Source organism: Vombatus ursinus, unplaced genomic scaffold (assembly GCF_900497805.2).
Source record: "Vombatus ursinus unplaced genomic scaffold, bare-nosed wombat genome assembly UNPS02014832.1, whole genome shotgun sequence".
Lineage (NCBI taxonomy): Eukaryota > Metazoa > Chordata > Mammalia > Diprotodontia > Vombatidae > Vombatus > Vombatus ursinus.
The window spans coordinates 62,066,067-62,085,114 of record NW_020954610.1 but is presented as its reverse complement, the minus strand read 5'-3'; the positions used below and the strand labels follow the sequence as shown (position 1 = coordinate 62,085,114).

Genomic DNA, 19,048 nt, shown 5'->3' with positions numbered 1-19,048 from the left:
GTTCAGTGGAGTTGAAAAGGAGGGCAGAGTTGTGTAAAGATACCAGTTTGTGAGTGCTTAGAGAATTCATCAAGCAATGTACACTTAAAATAGACAGAAGATGAAAGCAAGGGCAAGAAGAGAGTTTTTTTTTTAAATAACTACTGAGAGCAAGAGAAAAAGAAAGTTTATTAACACTGCTCCCTCTAGATGGGATGATGACAATGGCTATTAGTGAAAAGGGTGAATTACTAAATTCTCATTTTGCTTCTGTATTCTTATCCAAGGAGAATAGTCTTTGGACTTTGAATGACAGGGGGAGAAAATGATTAGCAGGAGTAGAAACCCAAAGCAAGTGAGGAGTTGGTCAGACAGCATCTAGCTGCCCTCATTGCAATCCCAAGTCCATAGAAACTACTTCTTGGTGTAGGAAAATGAAATAAATAGAAATAAAAGAAACAAGCATTTATTAAGCACCTATTATGTGCTGGGTGATTTACAAATGTCTTATTTAATCCTCACAACAACCCTGTGAGGTAGGTGCTATTATAATCTCTATATTATAGTTGAGAAATGAGGCAGACAGAAATTGAATGACTTGCCCAGGGTCACACAGCTAGTAAGTGTCTGCGGCTGGATTTGAACCCAGCTCTTCCTGATGCCAGGCCCAGCACTCTTCATTGTACCATATAGCTGCTTCATAGATGATTGCTGAAATGATTTTGAATAATATTGGAAAACCGAAGAGGTTCTAAAGGTCTGGAGAAGAGGGTGAAGTCTGCAAATTTCTATTCCTGGAAGAATTCTAGAACACATTATAGAGGAAATATATTAGTGAGATCTTTCTGAATCCTCTGTTGTCTCCTTTACATTTCTTGACAAAGCTAATTTCTTTATTAACAGATTTAGCTGTTTGTTAAGGTATAAACTTGCCTTCCTCCCAATGACCTCTCACTTAAGGCCTTACTAAGGCTGATGATGGAGTTGTGGCTAGCCATACACCTGAGCTATGTATGCCTTACTTGGCTTTTGAAAGAGGACTGGTGAGATGGATGTGGAAAACCTGAGCTGAGAAATATTGAGAGGAAAGGGACTACACATAGAGACTGTCATGCTCCATCACCAGTGTTGGAGTAATGAAGATGTTTTGGAACCAGAGGAGTTCCCAGAATAGCAGCTATTAAGAACTCAAGCCTGTGGCAGTGGGATGGCACTGGCAGAACACGAGATATTCCTGGTCCGAGCCTTCTAGACCCACAGGAGTTCTTGGATAATTCTGAATCCCTAAACCAAATAGGAGCTGGTGTAGAGGAGTATCGGGACAGAACCATGATGTGGAAAATTAAACTAGAACTTTCACTTTTACTGGACCAATGAGTTATGTGGACTCTGCAAGTCCAAGAAAAGCAGTCAACTCCATAGTAAGTTATGGAGGAGGTAAAACTCGCCAGATGGAATCTCAGCCTGGCCTAGGAATTATGTTATCTATCTATCTATCTATCTATCCTTCTTCTGGTTCCAAGAGTTTTGATCTAAGAATTCTTTTCCTTTTCCAAAAATTCCTCTATTACTCCACCACCACTTCTCCATTCTATTAGCTCCAAGTTTCTGCAGCCACCAGTCTGGCCTAGGAACTCCTCAGTGTCTTGCCACTGCCTTCATCTAACACTGTATCTGGGGCCACGTGGTTGCCTAGAGATAGTTCAGAGATGTGCAGACTTCCTTCCATTCTCAGACTAGCTGATGTCATAGATAGGTGGATTTGGAAGTGGTTGAATGACCAGGCCTAAAGAAACTAAGTGAATAATGATAGTTTAGTGCCAACTTGAGTATCTGTAGTTGAGCATCCTTGATCTGTGCTGTGTAACATTATATCAGTTACTTGAATAAAAGCGTAAATGGCTTGCTCACAAAATTTGCAGAAGATGTAAAGCTAAGATCAGCTAGTATGTTGAATAACAAGCTAAAAATTTGGACTAACTCTAACAAGATGAGACGTAATATGAATAAATGTAAAGTCAGAAAAATCTACTTCCTAGTCCAAAATAGAAGAGAACTGAGTCTCCACATGTTGTCCATCTGCTCTCCACCTCTCTCACATCTGATTCTCTGTCTCTCCAGCTTTGCTTTTAAAGGCCAAGTCTGAAGCTCAGGCTATAACTAGCCATGACCCTATCATTCTTAATATCTTGTTAAAGGGGCAAGGGGAGCATATAATGCCAGGTGGGTTTGTACTTTATCAAAGAGCTAAACTAATTTTAATAAGGATGGATTAACACCTTGTAGGGATTTGAAAGGGATTCAGAAAGGCCTTACCAGGTTCCACTTAGTCGTTATTAAAAGGAATGATTCATGATAGACAGATATAAGTAGATAAATCATGTAGTAAGTGTTTACTATGTGCCAGATACTATACTAAGTTCTGGGGATACAAATAAAAGGCCGCAAGATAGTCCTTGTCCTTGAGAAGTTTATATTCTAACAGGGGTGATAATACATAAAGGGCAGCTGCAAAGGGGAAGGGATATGTAAGTGTTGTCAAAAGTTTTAAAATAGTGTCTGGGAAATGGAAGTCTAGTTCTGGGCAAGATAAGGTAATAGTTCACTTTTCAGATCTTAGTATCACAAGAGCAGAGTTACTGGTGGTAGAAGAAGTGGGAAAGGGAGGGGAAGAGATATGCTGAAATGTAGCAGATAGCATAGTTTGAAAATGATGCCCAAGAAGTGATATCTAGGACTGGAAAGGAGAGTAGTGATCACTAAAAGTCAGAAGGACTTCTTCAAGTGCAGGCCATTGCCAGACTATCCCCACCTCTTTTTTTGACAGGATTATTTGACTAGTAATCAGGGAAATGCTATAAAGTATAGATTTTAGCAAAGTATTTCATGAAGTCTTTCATTCTAAGATGGGAGGATGTGGGTTAGATCATAGCACAATTAGGTGAATTTAGAACTAAATGAATGGCAAGACTCAAAAAGTAGCAATTAATTGTTCAGTGTCCACTTGGAAGACCTGGGTTTAAGTCCTACCTCTGACATATACCAGGTACATCACCCTAAGCAAGTCACTTAATCACTCAGTGATCTTGGCAACTCTAAGACTGAGTTGCTGAGGAGGTGCTGACTTGCATTGATAGGAGGAGTTTCTCCATTCAATTACCTACACCAATAAAATCACAAGTTCAATCACTATCTCTATATGGAAGAAGGTCTCTAGTGCAATGCCTTAGGGGTTTTCCACATGGAAGAGGGATTAGATTTCTTTTACTTGGTTCATGGGAGAAAAACTAGGAGTAGTGAGTAGAAGGTACAGGGAGGGAAATTTAAGATTGATGTACAGAAAAACTTCCTAATAATTAGAGCTATTCAAATATAAAATTGGTCAGTAGTGCACTGGTCAGCACTCACTGGAGGTCTTCAAGCCAAAGTTAGATGACTACCTTCTTGTTGGATATGTTGTAGAGAGAATTCTTTGCTCAGATATAGGTTGAACTAAATAGTCTAACATACCTCCTAACCCTGAAATTCTGTGTTTTTTGTGATTCACAAATATGCAACACAAAAGTTCTTTCATAGAACAAGAGGGTGACTAGACCAAGAAGTGAAGGAGCAAGCAGAAGGCCAAGGGAAAAGGAAATCCCAGGACAGGATTGGATCCCTTTGGATCTGTATGATGCTATATGTAGATATAATTGGGAGCTGTAACTGGCTGGAAGGTGGGAGGAGGAAAGGACCTATGGTTGTCACTTTCCTGTGATGGAAGCAATACTTTTACGTGGTAGTAGTAGCCAAGATTATCTCATGGGTTTTTTCCATCCAAGTCCATGTGTACACCCTGGGGTGGGGAAAGGAGGGGATTGGCAAGAGAGAAGGCTCCTGGGTTCTGAGTTGCTAGTCTATTTCCCGCTGTCATTAGGCACTTGGAATTATGCCAATATAGAGGGTCTGATAAGGCTGTGGGCATATTCTATCCCATCATTTGTTTCTGTCTTGGTACAATCTGTCCAGCGCCAAAAATCAAGGTGGAGCTTACAGTCAGAGAAGCAGGGGATTCAAGCGTAGGTCACTTGTTTGCTTGAAAACATTTAGTGTCCTTCAGAATACAACATTAACCACTTTTAGCCCTTTGTCCAGTTGATCACCAAGATTTTGCTAGATCTCTTCTGTGTGCCCAACCTTGTCTGGGTGCTCTGGGTAATACACAAATTTAAAACATTGTCTTTGCCCTTAGGAAGTCTGTAATCTAGCTGGGAAGGTAAAAGACACACATAACAGTGAACAATGCAAGTATTATTAAATGCTAGATTATGTGTTTCATGCACCAAGTCCTACAGGAGGTCAGAAAAAGGAGACATCCATGAAGGCTGGAATAGTCTTTCATTCCCAGTTCCAGATACTTCCTTTGGTTCTTAAGGTTATGGTCATTTGCCAGTTGGCTCCTACCTCTCAGAACTAATCGTCCAAAGCCAACTTTATACTTTTTTTACACTTACCATAATACATAAAACCTAGAGTACAGTAATAACATACAATTTCCACTGACAGTAATTCGAGTTATTGTAGAACAGCATATTATGTTCTTGGCATTGTACTAAAGCTATGTATATTTCAAAGAAATATAGAGCACAGTCTTACAGCCTAATACGAGAGCTAAGACGAATATAAGACAAGCTAACAATACATTATGGTACATGGCTGGTACGGACAGAAAGGAATTCAGAGAAGGAAGTTATTGTGACCTGTAATGGCCATAGAAAGCTTCTCAGAGGAGGCAGGATTTAACCCAAGGAGTGAAGAATAGGTAGGATTTAGAAGATCAGGGAAGTGAGCATTCCAGGTCAGTAGAGAATAAAATGAGGAAAGGGGTAGAGGTGAGCATGCATTTTAGAGAGAAGTAAAAGCTGTACTTGGAGCATAGGGTTATAGAAAGCTTGAAATGCCAGGATAAGAAATTTGGACTAAATCCTGTAGACAGTAGGGAGCCATTGAAAGTTTCTGAGCAGGGAATTGAAGTGATCTGAGTAGTGTTATGGGATAAATAGGACATCAGCTGGAAGTCTAGCCACAGAGCACCTTGATTAGCATAGTTTATGGGACATGAAGCCTCAGTATCTTTTTCTCTGCTGCAAAATTGACTAGTTTAGATGCCAGAAAAATAAGTATTTATTAATAAAAGAACTGATTTTACTAAATGTATTAATAATAAGTACTTACTAAGTGCTTACTATATATTGTGCCAGGCACTATCTTAAGCACTAATATTACACTGAAAAAGCAGAAACAGTCTCTGCTTACAGACTTCAAGACCAAAAGGAATCTGAATTGGGACCCCTGCCATGTCTGATGAGATTTCTAGTTCCTTTCAGAACCAGTCTTCTAGTCTTCACTCTAAATTTGAGCCCTTAGACTATTCCTTTTTGGCCCTGGTATGGCACTGACTTTACACTGTTTTGTAATCACTGACCATCTTGGAAAGTAAGAGAAGTAGATTGTCCTGAAGATTTTTTTATCAAGGCAATTGGGGTTAAGTGACTTGCCCAGGGTCACACAGCTAGTGTCAAGTGTCTGATGTCGAATTTGAACTCAGGTCCTCCTGACTCCAGAGCCCAATTGAATTATATCCTCAGCTTCTAAAAGAATGTACCAATGTGATTAGTGACTCTGAGGAATTATGAAGAATGAAAAAGATATAAGAAGGCTGCAGACAGTTAAATGTAGTTTCGATTTTCAAAACAAAGTGTGGATTCTAGAAACTCCAGATCAGTTAATATCTATCAACAGCAAAGTTCTAAAACTAATTATAAAACAAAAAGATTTTTAGCATTTCAGAAATGAAGCAGTGATTACTAGAATTTAGCATTTGGTTCATTACTAGAATTTAGCCAAATTAACTTAATTTCATTTTTTGTTAGCTATCAGACTGTCAGGGAATGTTTTTGCTATTATCTTAAATTCAAGGCATTAGAATTATTATTGAATAATGAATGGTATACTCTGATGTATTTCAATTTAGTTCAACACATATTAAGTACCTATTGTATGCAAAAATATAAAGTTTAAACAAATTTACATTCTAGTTACTTGATATGATATGTAAAAACACCAATAATACAAATTAGTAGGTGATAAATGCATAGAAGAGGAGGCAGGGTTACCGGGGGCCATTGACCAACTAGAGACATCAAAGAGATCATTGAAGAAGGCTTAATAGAAGAGAATTTTAATTGAGTTTTAACAAAGGGATAGGTAAATTCAATAGGCAGAGGTGGTAGAGAGAAAAGATATTCTAGACATGGGGGGCTAAAGCACAGAGTATATGGAGAGGATTAGTACAAAAAAGGACTGAAAAGAGAGTGACCCCAGATCATTGAAGATCTCAAAGTCAGCATAATTAGTTTGGATTCTACTCAGTAGGCAATAGAGAGACATTTCAGGATTGCCAAAAGAGGATGTTTTAACTGGTTGAATGACTAACCAAAAATAGTTGATTAATGTGTCCATATGGAGGATGATCTCTAGTGGAATATTTCAAAGAGCTTTCCTTTATTTTGTCTCATTCAATATTTTTATCAGCTTGGATGAAAAGAAGGATGGTGTGTTTATCAAATGTGAAGATGACACAAAAATACATAACAAGTATATTACAAGGCAAAATGTGACAGGAGCAAATAAGAGATCCAGACAGTGTCCCAGAAAAATCTGAGGAAGGAGAGACTATTATCACCTAGAGAAATCAGAGATAGTTTCATGAGCCAAAGCATACCACAGGGTGAACCAGATCTAACATGATGATAAATCCTTGCCTTTAGATTTAAAAAATTATTTACACAAGGGAAGAGCAGGGAAAAAACAGATTAACACCAATTCATGTTAGATAATTCATGCAGCTGCTAGAAAAAGCTTGACAACCTTAGACTACATTAAATAAAAGCATAATAAGTATAGAAATTTAAAAGTTAACAGGCCTTCTGAACTGCACTGATATGACCATGACTGGAATATCATGGTAAGTTATGGGCATTATGTTTTTAAAGGAGTAATGACAAAACCGAACCATAAGAAAACAACAAGGTTGGTACAGTATCTGGAAACTATATTCTATAAGGAACAGGTAAAGGAACTTAAGGAAACTTGAGGACAGACTAGTAGTCTTCAAACATTTGAAAAAAAAGTGTCACATAAAAAAGGGCCTAGATTTCTTTAACATACAAAGAGCATGTAACAGATGGATAGATGTTAAAGATTTTTTTTTTACCTCAATGCAAGTGTGGCACTTTCTCTGAGATACTTCCCCAACTTATATTTAAATTGGTGGGTTGGGTCCCCCAGAGGGCAACTGCTACTCCCAGGTTCCAGGGAATAGTCTGTGGATCTGTACTTCTACTACAATTGCTTATGAGCCCCCACCAATGTACTTCCCAAAAATAGTAATGCAGTAGACATGATTGGTTGTTAGCAAAAACATTTAGTAAGATAGTAAAAATAGTATACATAAAACATTCCCCACCCCCAAAACCTGGGGCTCACTGTCTCACAAAAATAGCATCCATGGGAAGGGTGAGCTCAAATTTAGCATACAATAGTAATGAGGCACACATGCAGTGAATACATGTGGCCAAGGAAGACCACAACTACAAGACTCTCTCTCATGAAATTGTCATGAAGTCTACCTAGGCAACAGATAGGTAGAAATATATGAAGGCAATTGGAAATAGGGGCTAGAGCTCAGGAGAAGGGAAGGTTGAAGCCTTGGGCAGTGGGTGGGGATGAGGGGGACACTGAATAGGGAGAACAGAAGAAAAATGATGACTGATTTTTTGTGGTAAACCTGCATTAAGGAGGAAAGAAGAGGCAAAAAAAGCCAGGCAGCAGTTGGAGGAGTAAGAAGGAGTTTATATAATGGAAACTAGGAGAGGAGAAAATTTCATGAAAGAATGATCAAGTGTCCCATGGCACAGTTATCAATATTATTCCCTCATCTTTCTCTCCAAGTCCTGGTGATATCCCCATTTCCTGCTAGGTTTCATTTTCTGTCCTTGCCTCATCACCATTTTTCTTCCTCTCTATTCTCATTTTTCTACTTCTTTGATTCCTTTCCCTTCTCTCTACAGGGGGCAGTACTGAAAATCGGCCCATCCTTCGCTACAGCAAGGAACAGAGACCAACCACCCTGCCCATCCAGCCTTTCGTGTTCCAGCACCATTTCCCTAAACAGCTGCCCAAGGCCAGGGCCCTACACAGCCTCTCCCAACTCTACAGCCTCTCTGGCAGCAACCGTTCACAGCCACCTGTTGTGCTGGCCTCTACATCCCAGGGCTCTGCCCTGGCTCCCTCAACACGGCCTCCTGCTCCTGCTCCACGAACAGTGGATGGAGCTGCCTCCCTCCCTGAAGAAAGTACCAGAAAGGCTGCATCTGACCCAGACACCTCTCGGCCATCCCCTCTGGGAAGCTATTCTCCCATCCGAAGTTCAGGCCCCTTTGGGCCCAGCACCGACTCTTCGTCTGCCTCTTGTTCTCCCCCTGAGCACACTGTGGATGGCCTCCCACCACGAAGCCACTCCTGCCCTGCCACAGCCAACCTGATCCCTGTCCGGCAGGCCCTAATGCCTGGCCCCGCCCATCAACTGGAGGCCCCCGAGAGGCTACCCTCAGAGCCTAGCCCACTGCTCTCTGAGTATCGGCTCCATGGGACAGGCAACCTGTCCCACCTGGGTCCCACAGGACCTAGCCTGAGCCGAGCTGAGAGCCTAGCCCGGGGAGGTGGTGAGGGCAACATTGCATCCCGGCTTAGTAATGGTACTAAGCATGTCTTTCCAACCTCCCCCAGCAATACCAATACGCATTTAGGAACACCCCCAACATGCCCTATGGGGACAATTCCCACCCTTCCTAGTAAATGGGGAATAGCTCTTTGCCCCTCACTTGGGTGGTTCCTTGAGGAACATTTTCCCAGGGCCCAGACTCCTGATCAGAGGTCAAAGAATGTTTGGGGCCTTCTCCCCTTATTAGGAATGCCTCCTCCTACCCTAGCACTCCATAGGGCCCATGGAACAAGCAGTCTGGTGGGTGGAAAATACTGGTAACCTGTAGTTAACTTTCTTTCTCTGTTTCCCTTGTTCTCCTGCCATGCCATAGCCAACCACCTATCCCCTCAAGCTCTCAAGTGGCGAGAATATAGGCGGAAGAACCCACTAGGGCCACCAGGTCTTGGGGGAAGCCTGGACCGGAGGCCACAAGAGACTCGACTGACCCGGAGAAATCCCATCTTTGAGTTCCCTGGACCCCTCAGTGCTGCAGGCCACCTGCATTGCCGCCTAAATGGTACATGCATTAATGAGAAAAGAGGAGTGTATGGACTTTTGTAGCTGAAAGCTTGAGAGAAGAAGGCTGGAGATGAGGCCAGCAAGCCAGTCCCAGGGGCACAAATTCCAAATGACACAATCCCCAAGGGATGAGCTACAGGGATAAGCCAAGAAAGTCGGGGGAATTCATGAGGTCAGAGTCAGGGGGAAATAAGTAGGTAAGTAATAGTACGAAGTAGAAACAGTAGGAAGTAAGTCAGCATCAGGACTGGGATCAAAAAGTTATAGCTAGGGTTGATTGATTGTCTCTCCCACCCTCCTTCCAGGTCAAGCAGTGAAGCAGTTGCCATTGAATCATACTGACTTCTTCTCTGACCCCTTCTCCTTGGCTGAGAAGCCACCAGCTGAGTTCTGTCTCTCTCCAGATGGCAACACAGAAGCTGTCTCCATTGATCTACTACAGAAGAAAGGTGGGAACCCAACCCCACTCCCAACTTGGGCCAGAGGCACTGCTGTCAATGCCATACCCCACCCTTATCCTAGGCTAAAGAGATCCTTGTCTCTCCACAAACCCCCTAGATCATCTCCTTGCCCCAAAGTTTATCAGCCTGGTGCATCCTGGAGTAAGGAAAGGGAGCAAAAAAACAAAAAGCTGCTTGTTTAATTATACGTATATATGTATACATTAAAGTCAATATTCTCCTCAGTGCAGAATTACTAGAAACACCAGAGCTTATGGTACTCTTCCCATCCTGGTCCTTGTACTCCCTCCCTGTGAGCTCCCTATCTTTGTAGTAACACTATCCTTAGACAATGTTGGAAGCAGTTACTGTGCTTGGGGGTCTTTATCAGCACAGCTACTTTATCTGTCTGTTCTCCAGGACTAGTGAAGGATGTCAACACTGCTGTGGACCTCATTGTGGCACATTTTGGCACAAGCAGGGATCCTGGGGTTAAGGTATTGAAAAAATTAATAGGACAATTATGTCCTGACCTTTCTGACTAGGGAGAGGGGAAATGTTCCTTGCTAGGTTACCTTATTTTCAACATATCTTGCTTCTTCAGGTTTGGCCCTAGAATGTATGGGGGAAGAAGGATTTGGGAAGGAATGAAGGTTTGGGGCTGTGAAAAGGGAGAAACCATGAAGACTAACCCTAAGGAAAATAATTAGAGGGGGCTAAGGAAGAGACCAGCCATGAGCTGAGAGTCACTTTCCCCCTTTTCAATATCTCCTGTGCCCCTGTATCTTTACCTCTCCATACTCCTATTCCTTCCTCAGGCCAAGCTGGGAAACAGCTCTGTAAGCCCCAATGTGGGTCACCTAGTGCTGAAATACCTATGTCCAGCTGTTCAGGCTGTGCTAGGCGATGGGCTCAAGGCCTTCGTGCTGGATGTCATCATTGGGCAGCGCAAAAATATGCCCTGGAGTGTGGTCGAAGCTTCCACGCAACTTGGTATGGGGTGGGAGTGGGGGAGGAAAGGAAATTGAGGGAGAAATTGAGAGGAGGGGAAAGAGAGAAAGGTTGGGAGAGGCACAGGAAGATTATTAGAAATGGGAAGACTTGGGAGGCACGTGCTAAATCCAGTACTTTTGAGACCAGACACCTCCTTCCCCTGGATTCTCCTTAGGCCCATCTACCAAGGTTCTTCATGGCCTCTACAACAAGGTCAGCCAGTTCCCAGAGCTCACCAGTCATTCTATGCGCTTCAATGCCTTCATTCTTGGCCTTCTCAAGTGAGTACATGATGACATACACTTGAGTTTATGAACCCAGCCCATCCCACCCCTGCAACCCTACCACTGAATATAAACAGAAAATTTCTGGACAGAAGCACAAGGCACCAGTCCCACAATTGGTCCCATACTCATTGCCAGGGTTCTATGTTGCAGCCTCTCTCTGGCATACTAGCCCTCTTTCCCTCATACACACATGCCTTCCCTAATAAATATCCATGGAAATCTCTTCAGTTTACAAAACCAGCTCAAATGTTTAAACAGGAATATTACTAAGAAACAAAAGCAAGACAACAAAAGTCCAAAAAGGGAGTTAAAAGTAGCACTATCTAGATAAAGCTAAATAATATAAACTAGCCATAGGTTGTATCCTCAATCCCACCCAGAACCAGTCGGGTCTTTTCCCCAGATATAGGCCCTTAAGCTATCACTTTCTGGCCCTAGACTGCAAGTTCTCCTGATCTGTAGTTGTGCTGCCCCTTGGGTCTTGTCCTTATCTCTTGACCTAGAAAGAATAAAGATCCCTCCTGTGGCTTCAGGTCACCCCACAATGCTTTTGTGTTTAGTTTCTTCACCCCCTCATGGAGATCTCTGTGGCTCTTCCTAATCCTTAAAAGTCCTATACTGTCCCCCGGAGCTTTATCTGTCCTATTTAGTTTGCACATATATTTCGTTCACTAGCCAGATGTTAAGGTTAGTTCTGCCCTCATTAAAGCTTAGTTTCACTTGTTTCCATGCTTGTACTGGGCTCTGGATCACAAGTTGCCATATGGACCATTGGCAGAAGTCATGTTGATTCCTCATTCATTTATTCACATGAACATGCATTGTGCACCATCCAGAAAAAGACTGTCCTTTTACTGTTTGATAGTTCTGCCCTTCTCCCATTCAGCCGCTAAGTTTTTAATTAATTCTGAGCTCAAGAAATAATCAAGCCCACCCTCCTGTTATAGCTACTCCGTGAGGTTACCAGCTCTTCCTACTATGTTTGTGACTGAATGACTCATGATCCAGGTGCCCCTCAGCCCCCACAATCCACCAGTGTTCTTCCAAGACATCACAAGTTTACAATACTTTCAGCATGGTCCTATCAAACTCCGTGTATCTATCCCACACATACCCTCTGTACAACTACAAAGTGTAGGGTCCTAGCTCAAAGCTCAGACCTCTGCTCTCATCTCCCTTCAGCATTCGTTCCCTGGAGTTCTGGTTCAATCATCTCTACAACCATGAAGGTAACATCACCACCACCACCACCCCCCAAAACATGCCCTCCAACCCCAAACTTTGACCTAACCTTATAGATTTCCTAAACTCTGCACCACAACCTTTTTTTAGAGGCTGGGCATAATGAGGCACCTCCTCCCCTTCCCTGTGTTTATCACCAAGCAGCCCTAAGCAGAGAATTGTTCCATGTTCTCCAGCCCCAGCCCGGGTGGGAAAGAAACAGCCCAACACTCTAAGCTGTAACTCTCCTGAACTGCTGCTGGCCTGTCCTAACACACAACCAATTAGGGAATAAGAAAGGAACCCAAGGCCTTGGGGGAAAGTTGTTCTCAAAAGCCTCCTCTTCATACCTATACCCCACCCCTACCCTGTTAACCCTTGTCTATCTCTGGGTGGGTCACCTGCCCTTCCCACTTCCTTGCAGATATCATTCAAGCCCATTACCAGCCATGGGGTTTCCTGAGTGCAGCTCACACTGTGTGCCCAGGACTGTTTGAAGAGCTGCTGCTACTGCTGCAGCCTCTGGCACTGCTGCCCTTCAACTTGGACCTGCTGTTCCAACATCGGCTCCTCCAGAATGGCCGGCAGCAGCAACAGCAGAAGGAGCTGCTCCGAGTGTCCCAAGGACTGCTTCTCTCAGCCCACTCCACTCTGCAGCTGGCACGCTCCCGGGAACAGGAGGGCCATGGGGGCACAGATGGGGCAGCCCCGGGGGAGCGGGTGAAAGGGGTGGGTGCCCCAGCAGGAGGTGAAGAGGAAGACAAGGCGGTGGCAGCTGTAGCAGAGGTACAAGCAGGCACAGGACAGGGTAGGCGGGCACGAAGTGGGCAGGCTGGCTGGTGGTACCAGCTCATGCAGAGCTCCCAAGTCTACATCGACGGCTCTGGGGAGGGCTCCAGATTCCCCCGGAGTGGTGAGAAGAAGAAGGGAGCAGGGGGCTCCCAGGCCCCACCCCCCCGAGAAGGTGTGGTAGAAGGGGCTGAAGCCTGTCCTCCTGCTGAGGAAGCCCCAAGCCGAGACAGGGGCTGGCCTTTCTGGATGGGGAGCCCTCCAGACTCTGTGCTAGCTGAGCTGAGGCGAAGCCGGGAGAGGGAAGGACCTGTAGCCCCCCAGGGAGGCAGTGAGGAGGGGACCCAGGAGGCCACTACCGGAGGTATCAAGTGGGGACACCTTTTTGGCTCCCGGAAGACCCAGCGAGAGGCTCGGCCACTCAATAGGTGAGAGAAGTCACAGGATACAAGGGGAAGGGATAGGGCAAGAAAAAGGGTAGAGTTGGGGTTGAGGGCACCTTGGGTATAGTCAGAGTCCTAATGCCTCCAAAGATATTATTGCTTGGGCATAAAGTTGGTCAGTGATGGAGAGATACTGGTGCAAAAACAAAGGGCAGTCCTTGGGGGAGGACCTAAGGCCCTATCTGTTGTCTTTTCCAATCCTCTCCCCTTCACGCTCCCACAGGCTGCCCTCAGACTGGCTAAGCCTAGACAAGTCAGTGTTCCAGCTGGTGGCACAAACAATGGGCGCCCGCCGAGAGTCAGAGTCCAGGGAAGACACTGAAGAACCACCCGCCCTGGACCTGCCCCCAAACTTGCCCTGGTGAGCATGGAAGGAGGTGGGAGTGGGGATGGATACAGGGCCATTTGGCCACAGTGGATTTGACTTCTATTTCTTTCTCTTCCCAGCGAAGTGCAAGCACTCTGCCACCACTTGGCCACAGGGCCTGGGCAACTGAGCTTCTGCAAGGGGGACATCCTGCAGGTGTTGGGACCAGCTGGGGGTGATTGGCTTAGGTGTGGCAGAGGCTCTGACACTGGCCTGGTGCCCCTAGCCTATGTGACACCAACCCCTACCCCAACCCCTACCCCCAGGGGCACCCAAGATTGAGGCCCTTGTGCATGCTGGAGCCCACCAGGCACCTTCACTTTCCCTAGGGACTCAGAGCCCAGGATGGGGCACAGACTTGGCTCCCCCAACCCCCAAGATCCATTAGCCTGAAGGGCCATGTCTGTGTACCCATGCCTGCCCTCCCCATATGCTCTGTATTCATTAATCCCTCATAATCTGTCCCAATGACCCTGGCCCAGACCACCCACCCCCAGGGAAGAAAGAGGACTAAGTCCTGGGATGCCAGGACTTCTTCAACTCCTGCCCCCATCTTCTGGCTGGAAGATGCCCAGCTGTGAAGCTAGGGTACAAAGAGAGGGTTTGTAGAGGGGCCCAGGGGGCACTCTGGGCTGGTCAGTGCTGTGGAGAGGGGGGAGTAACAGTATTGGGGCTGGCCCCTCCCAGGCCCCCCCCCCCCAGCTGTAAATAGGCTGCTGCCAACACCCTGGCCATATGGGGGAGGGCCCAGGCCAATGTTTATTTATTTATTTATTATGCATATTAATAAAAAAGGTGCTCAGCCTCTGTCCCTGCTCCTCCCCCATCCTCAGACATCTCTCCCCACCCCATTCAGTATGCCTGGTGTTGGGGAAAGTAGGATTGGAGCTGCTTCTGGAAGTTTCTGAGGCCCAGAGCCTCATGGGTGAGAGTCCCATAGGTGTGACCAAACTGGAACTTACAGCCTGTGAAGCCAAGGGAGGCTGTCATGCAGAGCAGACACAAAACAAAGACAGTGGTGTTGGGGGTATCTGGTGTGTGCCTTGGAGGCATTGTTTCTTTCAGCCAGGCTCTACGTAGTACCTCTCCATTCCCAAACACCCCCAGACTGTCCTTGCCAACAGAGAAAACTCTTAAGAACCTCTCTCACAGCAGTCACTAACTTGGACCTTAGGTAAATCCTCTTTTGGTGCCTCAGATTGGACTAGATGATTGCCAACATCATACAGTTTGTAACTTCATGTGGAGCTGATGTTCCATCATCAGCTCCATCCATCATCATCACCACCCCATCTGGTATTCTATAGCAGCCCCAACCTGTTTTAACCCAGGCTTCTCAAACCTTTATCGTCCTGTCCCTCTAGTTCCTCAAAACTTTCTACTCCCCCCCGATCTCATTCAAACTTCTACCCCAGGTCTCACCTGGCACATTACCCCTGTAGCAGGGCACCACATTCTGTAAGTAGGTCCTGGAAAGGCTGGGAAGAAGCTTATGGTCCCTCTGGCCCCTGGCCCCTGGGCACATCTGCCCAAATTCCTGCAGAGCCTGATTGGTGAGGATAGGGAAACTAGAGCCAAAGTGGAAACGGGCTCGGGGCACATATCCAGTAAACCCTGTGAGGAAAGAAACATCCAGATTCTAAGAGGAGGGCTCCCCTCTCTTCATCCCTCTGCAGTGTTCTCCATTCCTCCACCCACCCACCCACCATACCATCATTCACCTGAGATGAAGAACTTATTAGGATCTTTGTCATCCATGGAATAGGGGGATGCCTAAAGGGACATCAAAGGAAATTGGGGAGAGAATTAGAGAATCTGGCCCATCACACACACACACACACACACCCTCCCTTAGGTTCTAAAGGGACAAAGACCCTTGGGGCAGCTTCCCCCTAAAAGGGTAAAAGCCCCTCTCCCTCACCCACTGCCCTTGTCAATCTCTCCCATCCTTTTGGTCGTAGCCCCTCACTTTTAGTTTTTGCTCTGGCTCCAGTTCCAGCTTCAGATGTTTTTCTGCCTGAGACTTCTGCTCATCCTGTGTCTTACACTCCAATTCCTTTCTCTCAGCCTCTGGCAGCTCTTTATACCCTGTACCTAGATGGCTAGTGAAGTCCCTCAGAGCTTCAGCCCAGACCTGAGTGCATCTCTTGGCAAAGATGTGCTGAGACCGGGGCACAAAGCCTGGAAGGCCATATTGAAGAAGATGATTAGGGAGTCCTATCTGCAAGGAAAAGGAAGTGAATGCCCTTTCAAGGCAGTGAGGAAAATAAGAGCTAAATATTGAGGGCATGTGGCTGGGGCTGCCATGTGCCCTGGGGCTTGGAATGAGGGGGAATGAGTATTATTCATGTGTCATTTTCCCCCAGTGGGTATCTGAATAGCAAATATACCTATTTGAGATGGCCATACCTGTGTACCCTGGGATCATGTTGGACTTAATCCTCTCATGTCCATGCCAGGAATGCTTGTCTGTCCGAGGAGGTCCAGGAGTTTTGATCGGGGGCAGAAGTATGCGGTGGGCAGGGGGCCAGGCTAGGCCAGAGGGACCAGACAGCAGCAGCTGTCCAGTCAGTTGTCCATAGGTCTTACCCAGGCCGAACCCAAGTTGTGGGCAATGTCCAGTATACCTATGGTATAGGGTTCATCCACTCATCATCCCCATATTTCCCACACCACCGTATACTATTGTGGCAAACATGCTTTCCTGATGATCCATACATATGTCTGATATCACCATACCCTACTACACCACCCCCTCCATGTAAGCAGAAGAAACCAATTCACCAGGCCTCAACTGTCCCTTATCATCCAAGGGACAGGTGAGTGTATTGTGTATTTTCATTTTTTGTTTTCAGTCCAAGGAAGCCAGGAGGACAAAACAGGCTACCCATCTCAAAGCTAAGGGGCCCCTGGCTCAGTGGCTATGTTCTCCAACTGTTACCAAGGAGATGACAACATGCTACTAGGGATGGGAGTCAGGAGATTGCTATTACAATTTCCCTGCCCCACTGTCCCTGTGCTCCCCCAATAGCAGCTCCAGCCCTGGGTCCTTCCACCTCAGTTTGTCTTCTAGGCCTGATATCACTCATTTAACCATTTCCACCACCACCACCACCCCCCACCAACACTCCTAGCTCCCTACTCAATCCCCCTACCACCTTAGGTAGAGGAGTACTTACAGTGGAGAAACCTTACCCTGGGATGTAATAAGGACCTCGAGGTGGTAGCCCTGGGGGGAAGGCAGAGCTGGCCATGGCCCTGCACTAGAAAAGGGCTCACTTCTCAATCAGGCTCCACCCTGTGTATGCCTGTTGTGTCCAGGGCTGCAGGGCAGGGCTAGGGGGAGTTGATGGAGCAAGGGGAGGGACTTAGAAGAAAAGGACAGGTTGCCTTAGAGTCAGAGACAAACAGATTCCTGTAAAGCAGTGCTATTTGCTATAGTACATCTGCCACGTGTAGCCCGGGGTAAATCAAACCCTGACGCAGATGCAGCCTTATTTGAGAGGATACGATGATGTAGCAGGAATGAGCATTGTCCTTGCAATCAGAAAACCTTAGTTCAATCTCTGAGCCTCAGTTTTCTCTTTAAAATGAGGATAGTACTTCTTACACCACCTACCTCACAGGGTAGGTGAGGAAAGTGCTTCAGATACTTTGAGAATGAATGCATTATCAGGGAGAACACAGAAAATTCAAAAAATTTCACCCTTCTATTCCCCTTCTCAGAGTTAACTGAGTTAGAGGGCATCTTTCACAAGAGGGAGAGAGAATAGGATCCTATCCCTGCCCTGAGCAGATTTTATCTACACCCCTTCTAGAGCCCTTGGTCCAAGGAGGATAACGTAGTTTCTGTCTGTAGAGAGCCCCTGATCTGGTGGTGATGGGGCACACAGGAAAGCACTCTGATTCAGTGTGTAGTAAAGATAAAGCAATTGTGAAGCAAAAGAAGGAAAAGTAGAAAAAGAGACAGGAAGGTTGGGCTGGGGAGCATTGAATGACTACTAAAAGGGGTAATTTTTTTAATTATGCATGATTCAACAAGAGCTTAGTGGGGCATTATATAACCAAATCTGAGCTAATCCACTGCAGGGGATTCAGTTATGACACTGTCCCTGGTCCTCAAAAAGTTTACACTCTCCTAGACACAAGCTATGAGCCCATAGAACATTTGTACAACTTTGTATTGGCACTAAATGCCAAAATTAGTGGTATATAGTGCAGTAGGAGTCCAGAAGAGAAGAAAGCACTGAGTAAGGATTAAGGTGGGGCAGACTAGATGGCACAGTGGATAAAGCTCCAGGCCTGGAGTCAAGAAGACTAACCTTCCTGAGTTCAAATCAGGCTTCAGATATTTAGTACCTGTGTGTCCCTGGGCAAGTCACTTAACCCTGTCTGTACTCAGTGCCTCAATAGTAAAATGAGCTGTAGAAGTATGGCAAACCACTTAAGTATTTTTGCCAAGAAAACCCCAAATGAGAGCACAAAAAGTCAGACACAACTGAAAAATGACTAACAAGGATTAAGGTAAAGAAGTTTGGTCTTTTCAGATTCAGATTCTGGGAGAAGAGACTAGGAACTCATGACTAAGATGGAGAAGCACCTGGATTTTCCTTGGTCAGACCATTTTGGAGTATTGAGTTCAGTTCTGAGAGCCACAGTTTAAGGACACTGAGGAGCATCTGAGGGCAACTAGGATGGTGAAAAACCTTTAATCCATGTCATGTGAGAATCAGCTAAAGGAACCAGGGATGTTTAACCTAGAAAAGACGACTGATGGAGGACATGATAGCTGTGTCTGAGTTCAGGTATTTGAAGGACTGCCACGTAGAAATTACACTTAATCTGCCCCAGAAGGCAGAATCAGGAACAATGGTTGCAAGTCACAGAAAGGCAAATTTTGGCTTAATGTCGGGGGAAACTTCTTAACAATTAGAGCTATCTGAAGGCAGAATGGGCTGCCTCAGGACGTAATGAGTTCCCTTTTAATGAAGGTTTCCAAGCAGAGGCTAGATAGCTACTTGTTGAATATGACATTCTAGAGATTTCTTGTGTGTGTGGGTTAGATCAGATGACTGCTGAGGTTCCCTTGGCAGCTCTGAAATTGTGTGAGTGACAACTGCAGGTTCTTTATATTTGGAGAATGTTTTATATGACTGACACCTGGGGCACTGCCCAAGTCAGCTGATACTCTGACTTCTCTCTAA

The 19,048-nt window shown here is 45.3% G+C and overlaps 2 protein-coding genes across 9 annotated transcripts in view; one reads left to right on the top strand and one right to left on the bottom strand.

Moving 5' to 3' along the window:
• RUSC2 (RUN and SH3 domain containing 2) overlaps positions 1 to 14,652 on the top strand; it is an 88,711-nt gene extending 74,059 nt beyond the window's left edge. For 5 of the 6 annotated variants that reach the window (XM_027839119.1, XM_027839120.1, XM_027839117.1 and 2 more), the window contains 10 exons: positions 8,091 to 8,777; positions 9,117 to 9,302; positions 9,610 to 9,753; positions 10,165 to 10,241; positions 10,563 to 10,737; positions 10,913 to 11,018; positions 12,207 to 12,253; positions 12,670 to 13,462; positions 13,701 to 13,838; positions 13,925 to 14,652. In XM_027839119.1, coding sequence (XP_027694920.1) covers positions 8,091 to 8,777; positions 9,117 to 9,302; positions 9,610 to 9,753; positions 10,165 to 10,241; positions 10,563 to 10,737; positions 10,913 to 11,018; positions 12,207 to 12,253; positions 12,670 to 13,462; positions 13,701 to 13,838; positions 13,925 to 14,126 — 2,555 coding nt within the window. In that variant the 3' untranslated portion in view covers positions 14,127 to 14,652. The remainder of the gene's footprint in view (positions 1 to 8,090; positions 8,778 to 9,116; positions 9,303 to 9,609; positions 9,754 to 10,164; positions 10,242 to 10,562; positions 10,738 to 10,912; positions 11,019 to 12,206; positions 12,254 to 12,669; positions 13,463 to 13,700; positions 13,839 to 13,924) is intronic. The other variant, XM_027839121.1, reaches the window with a different exon arrangement.
• Positions 586 to 18,162, bottom strand: FAM166B (family with sequence similarity 166 member B). 3 transcript variants are annotated; one of them, XM_027839124.1, is made up of 6 exons: positions 17,040 to 18,160; positions 16,254 to 16,471; positions 15,814 to 16,025; positions 15,566 to 15,617; positions 15,267 to 15,458; positions 586 to 784 (listed from the first exon to the last, which is right to left on the bottom strand). In XM_027839124.1, exons 1-6 carry the CDS (start codon positions 17,096 to 17,098, stop codon positions 768 to 770), a joined length of 750 nt encoding a protein of 249 aa, XP_027694925.1. In that variant the 5' UTR covers positions 17,099 to 18,160; the 3' UTR covers positions 586 to 767. The 3 variants fall into 3 exon arrangements, with proteins under 3 accessions (XP_027694925.1, XP_027694923.1, XP_027694924.1); XM_027839122.1 differs by lacking the exon at positions 586 to 784 and adding an exon at positions 14,674 to 14,827 and having other exon boundaries at positions 17,040 to 18,162; XM_027839123.1 differs by lacking the exon at positions 586 to 784 and adding an exon at positions 14,674 to 14,809 and having other exon boundaries at positions 17,040 to 18,162.
• Positions 18,163 to 19,048: the final 886 nt, after the last annotated feature.

Coding starts and splice junctions, on each gene's coding strand:
- FAM166B (XM_027839122.1), bottom strand. CDS start 17,098: ATGGCCAGCTCTGCCTTCCCCCCAGGGCTACCACCTCGAGGTCCTTAT. Junction 16,026..16,253: donor CATGATCCCAGGGTACACAG/GTATGGCCATCT, acceptor ATGGCCTTCCAG/GCTTTGTGCCCCGGTCTCAG. Junction 15,618..15,813: donor AGCCAGAGCAAAAACTAAAA/GTGAGGGGCTAC, acceptor ATGTCCCTTTAG/GCATCCCCCTATTCCATGGA.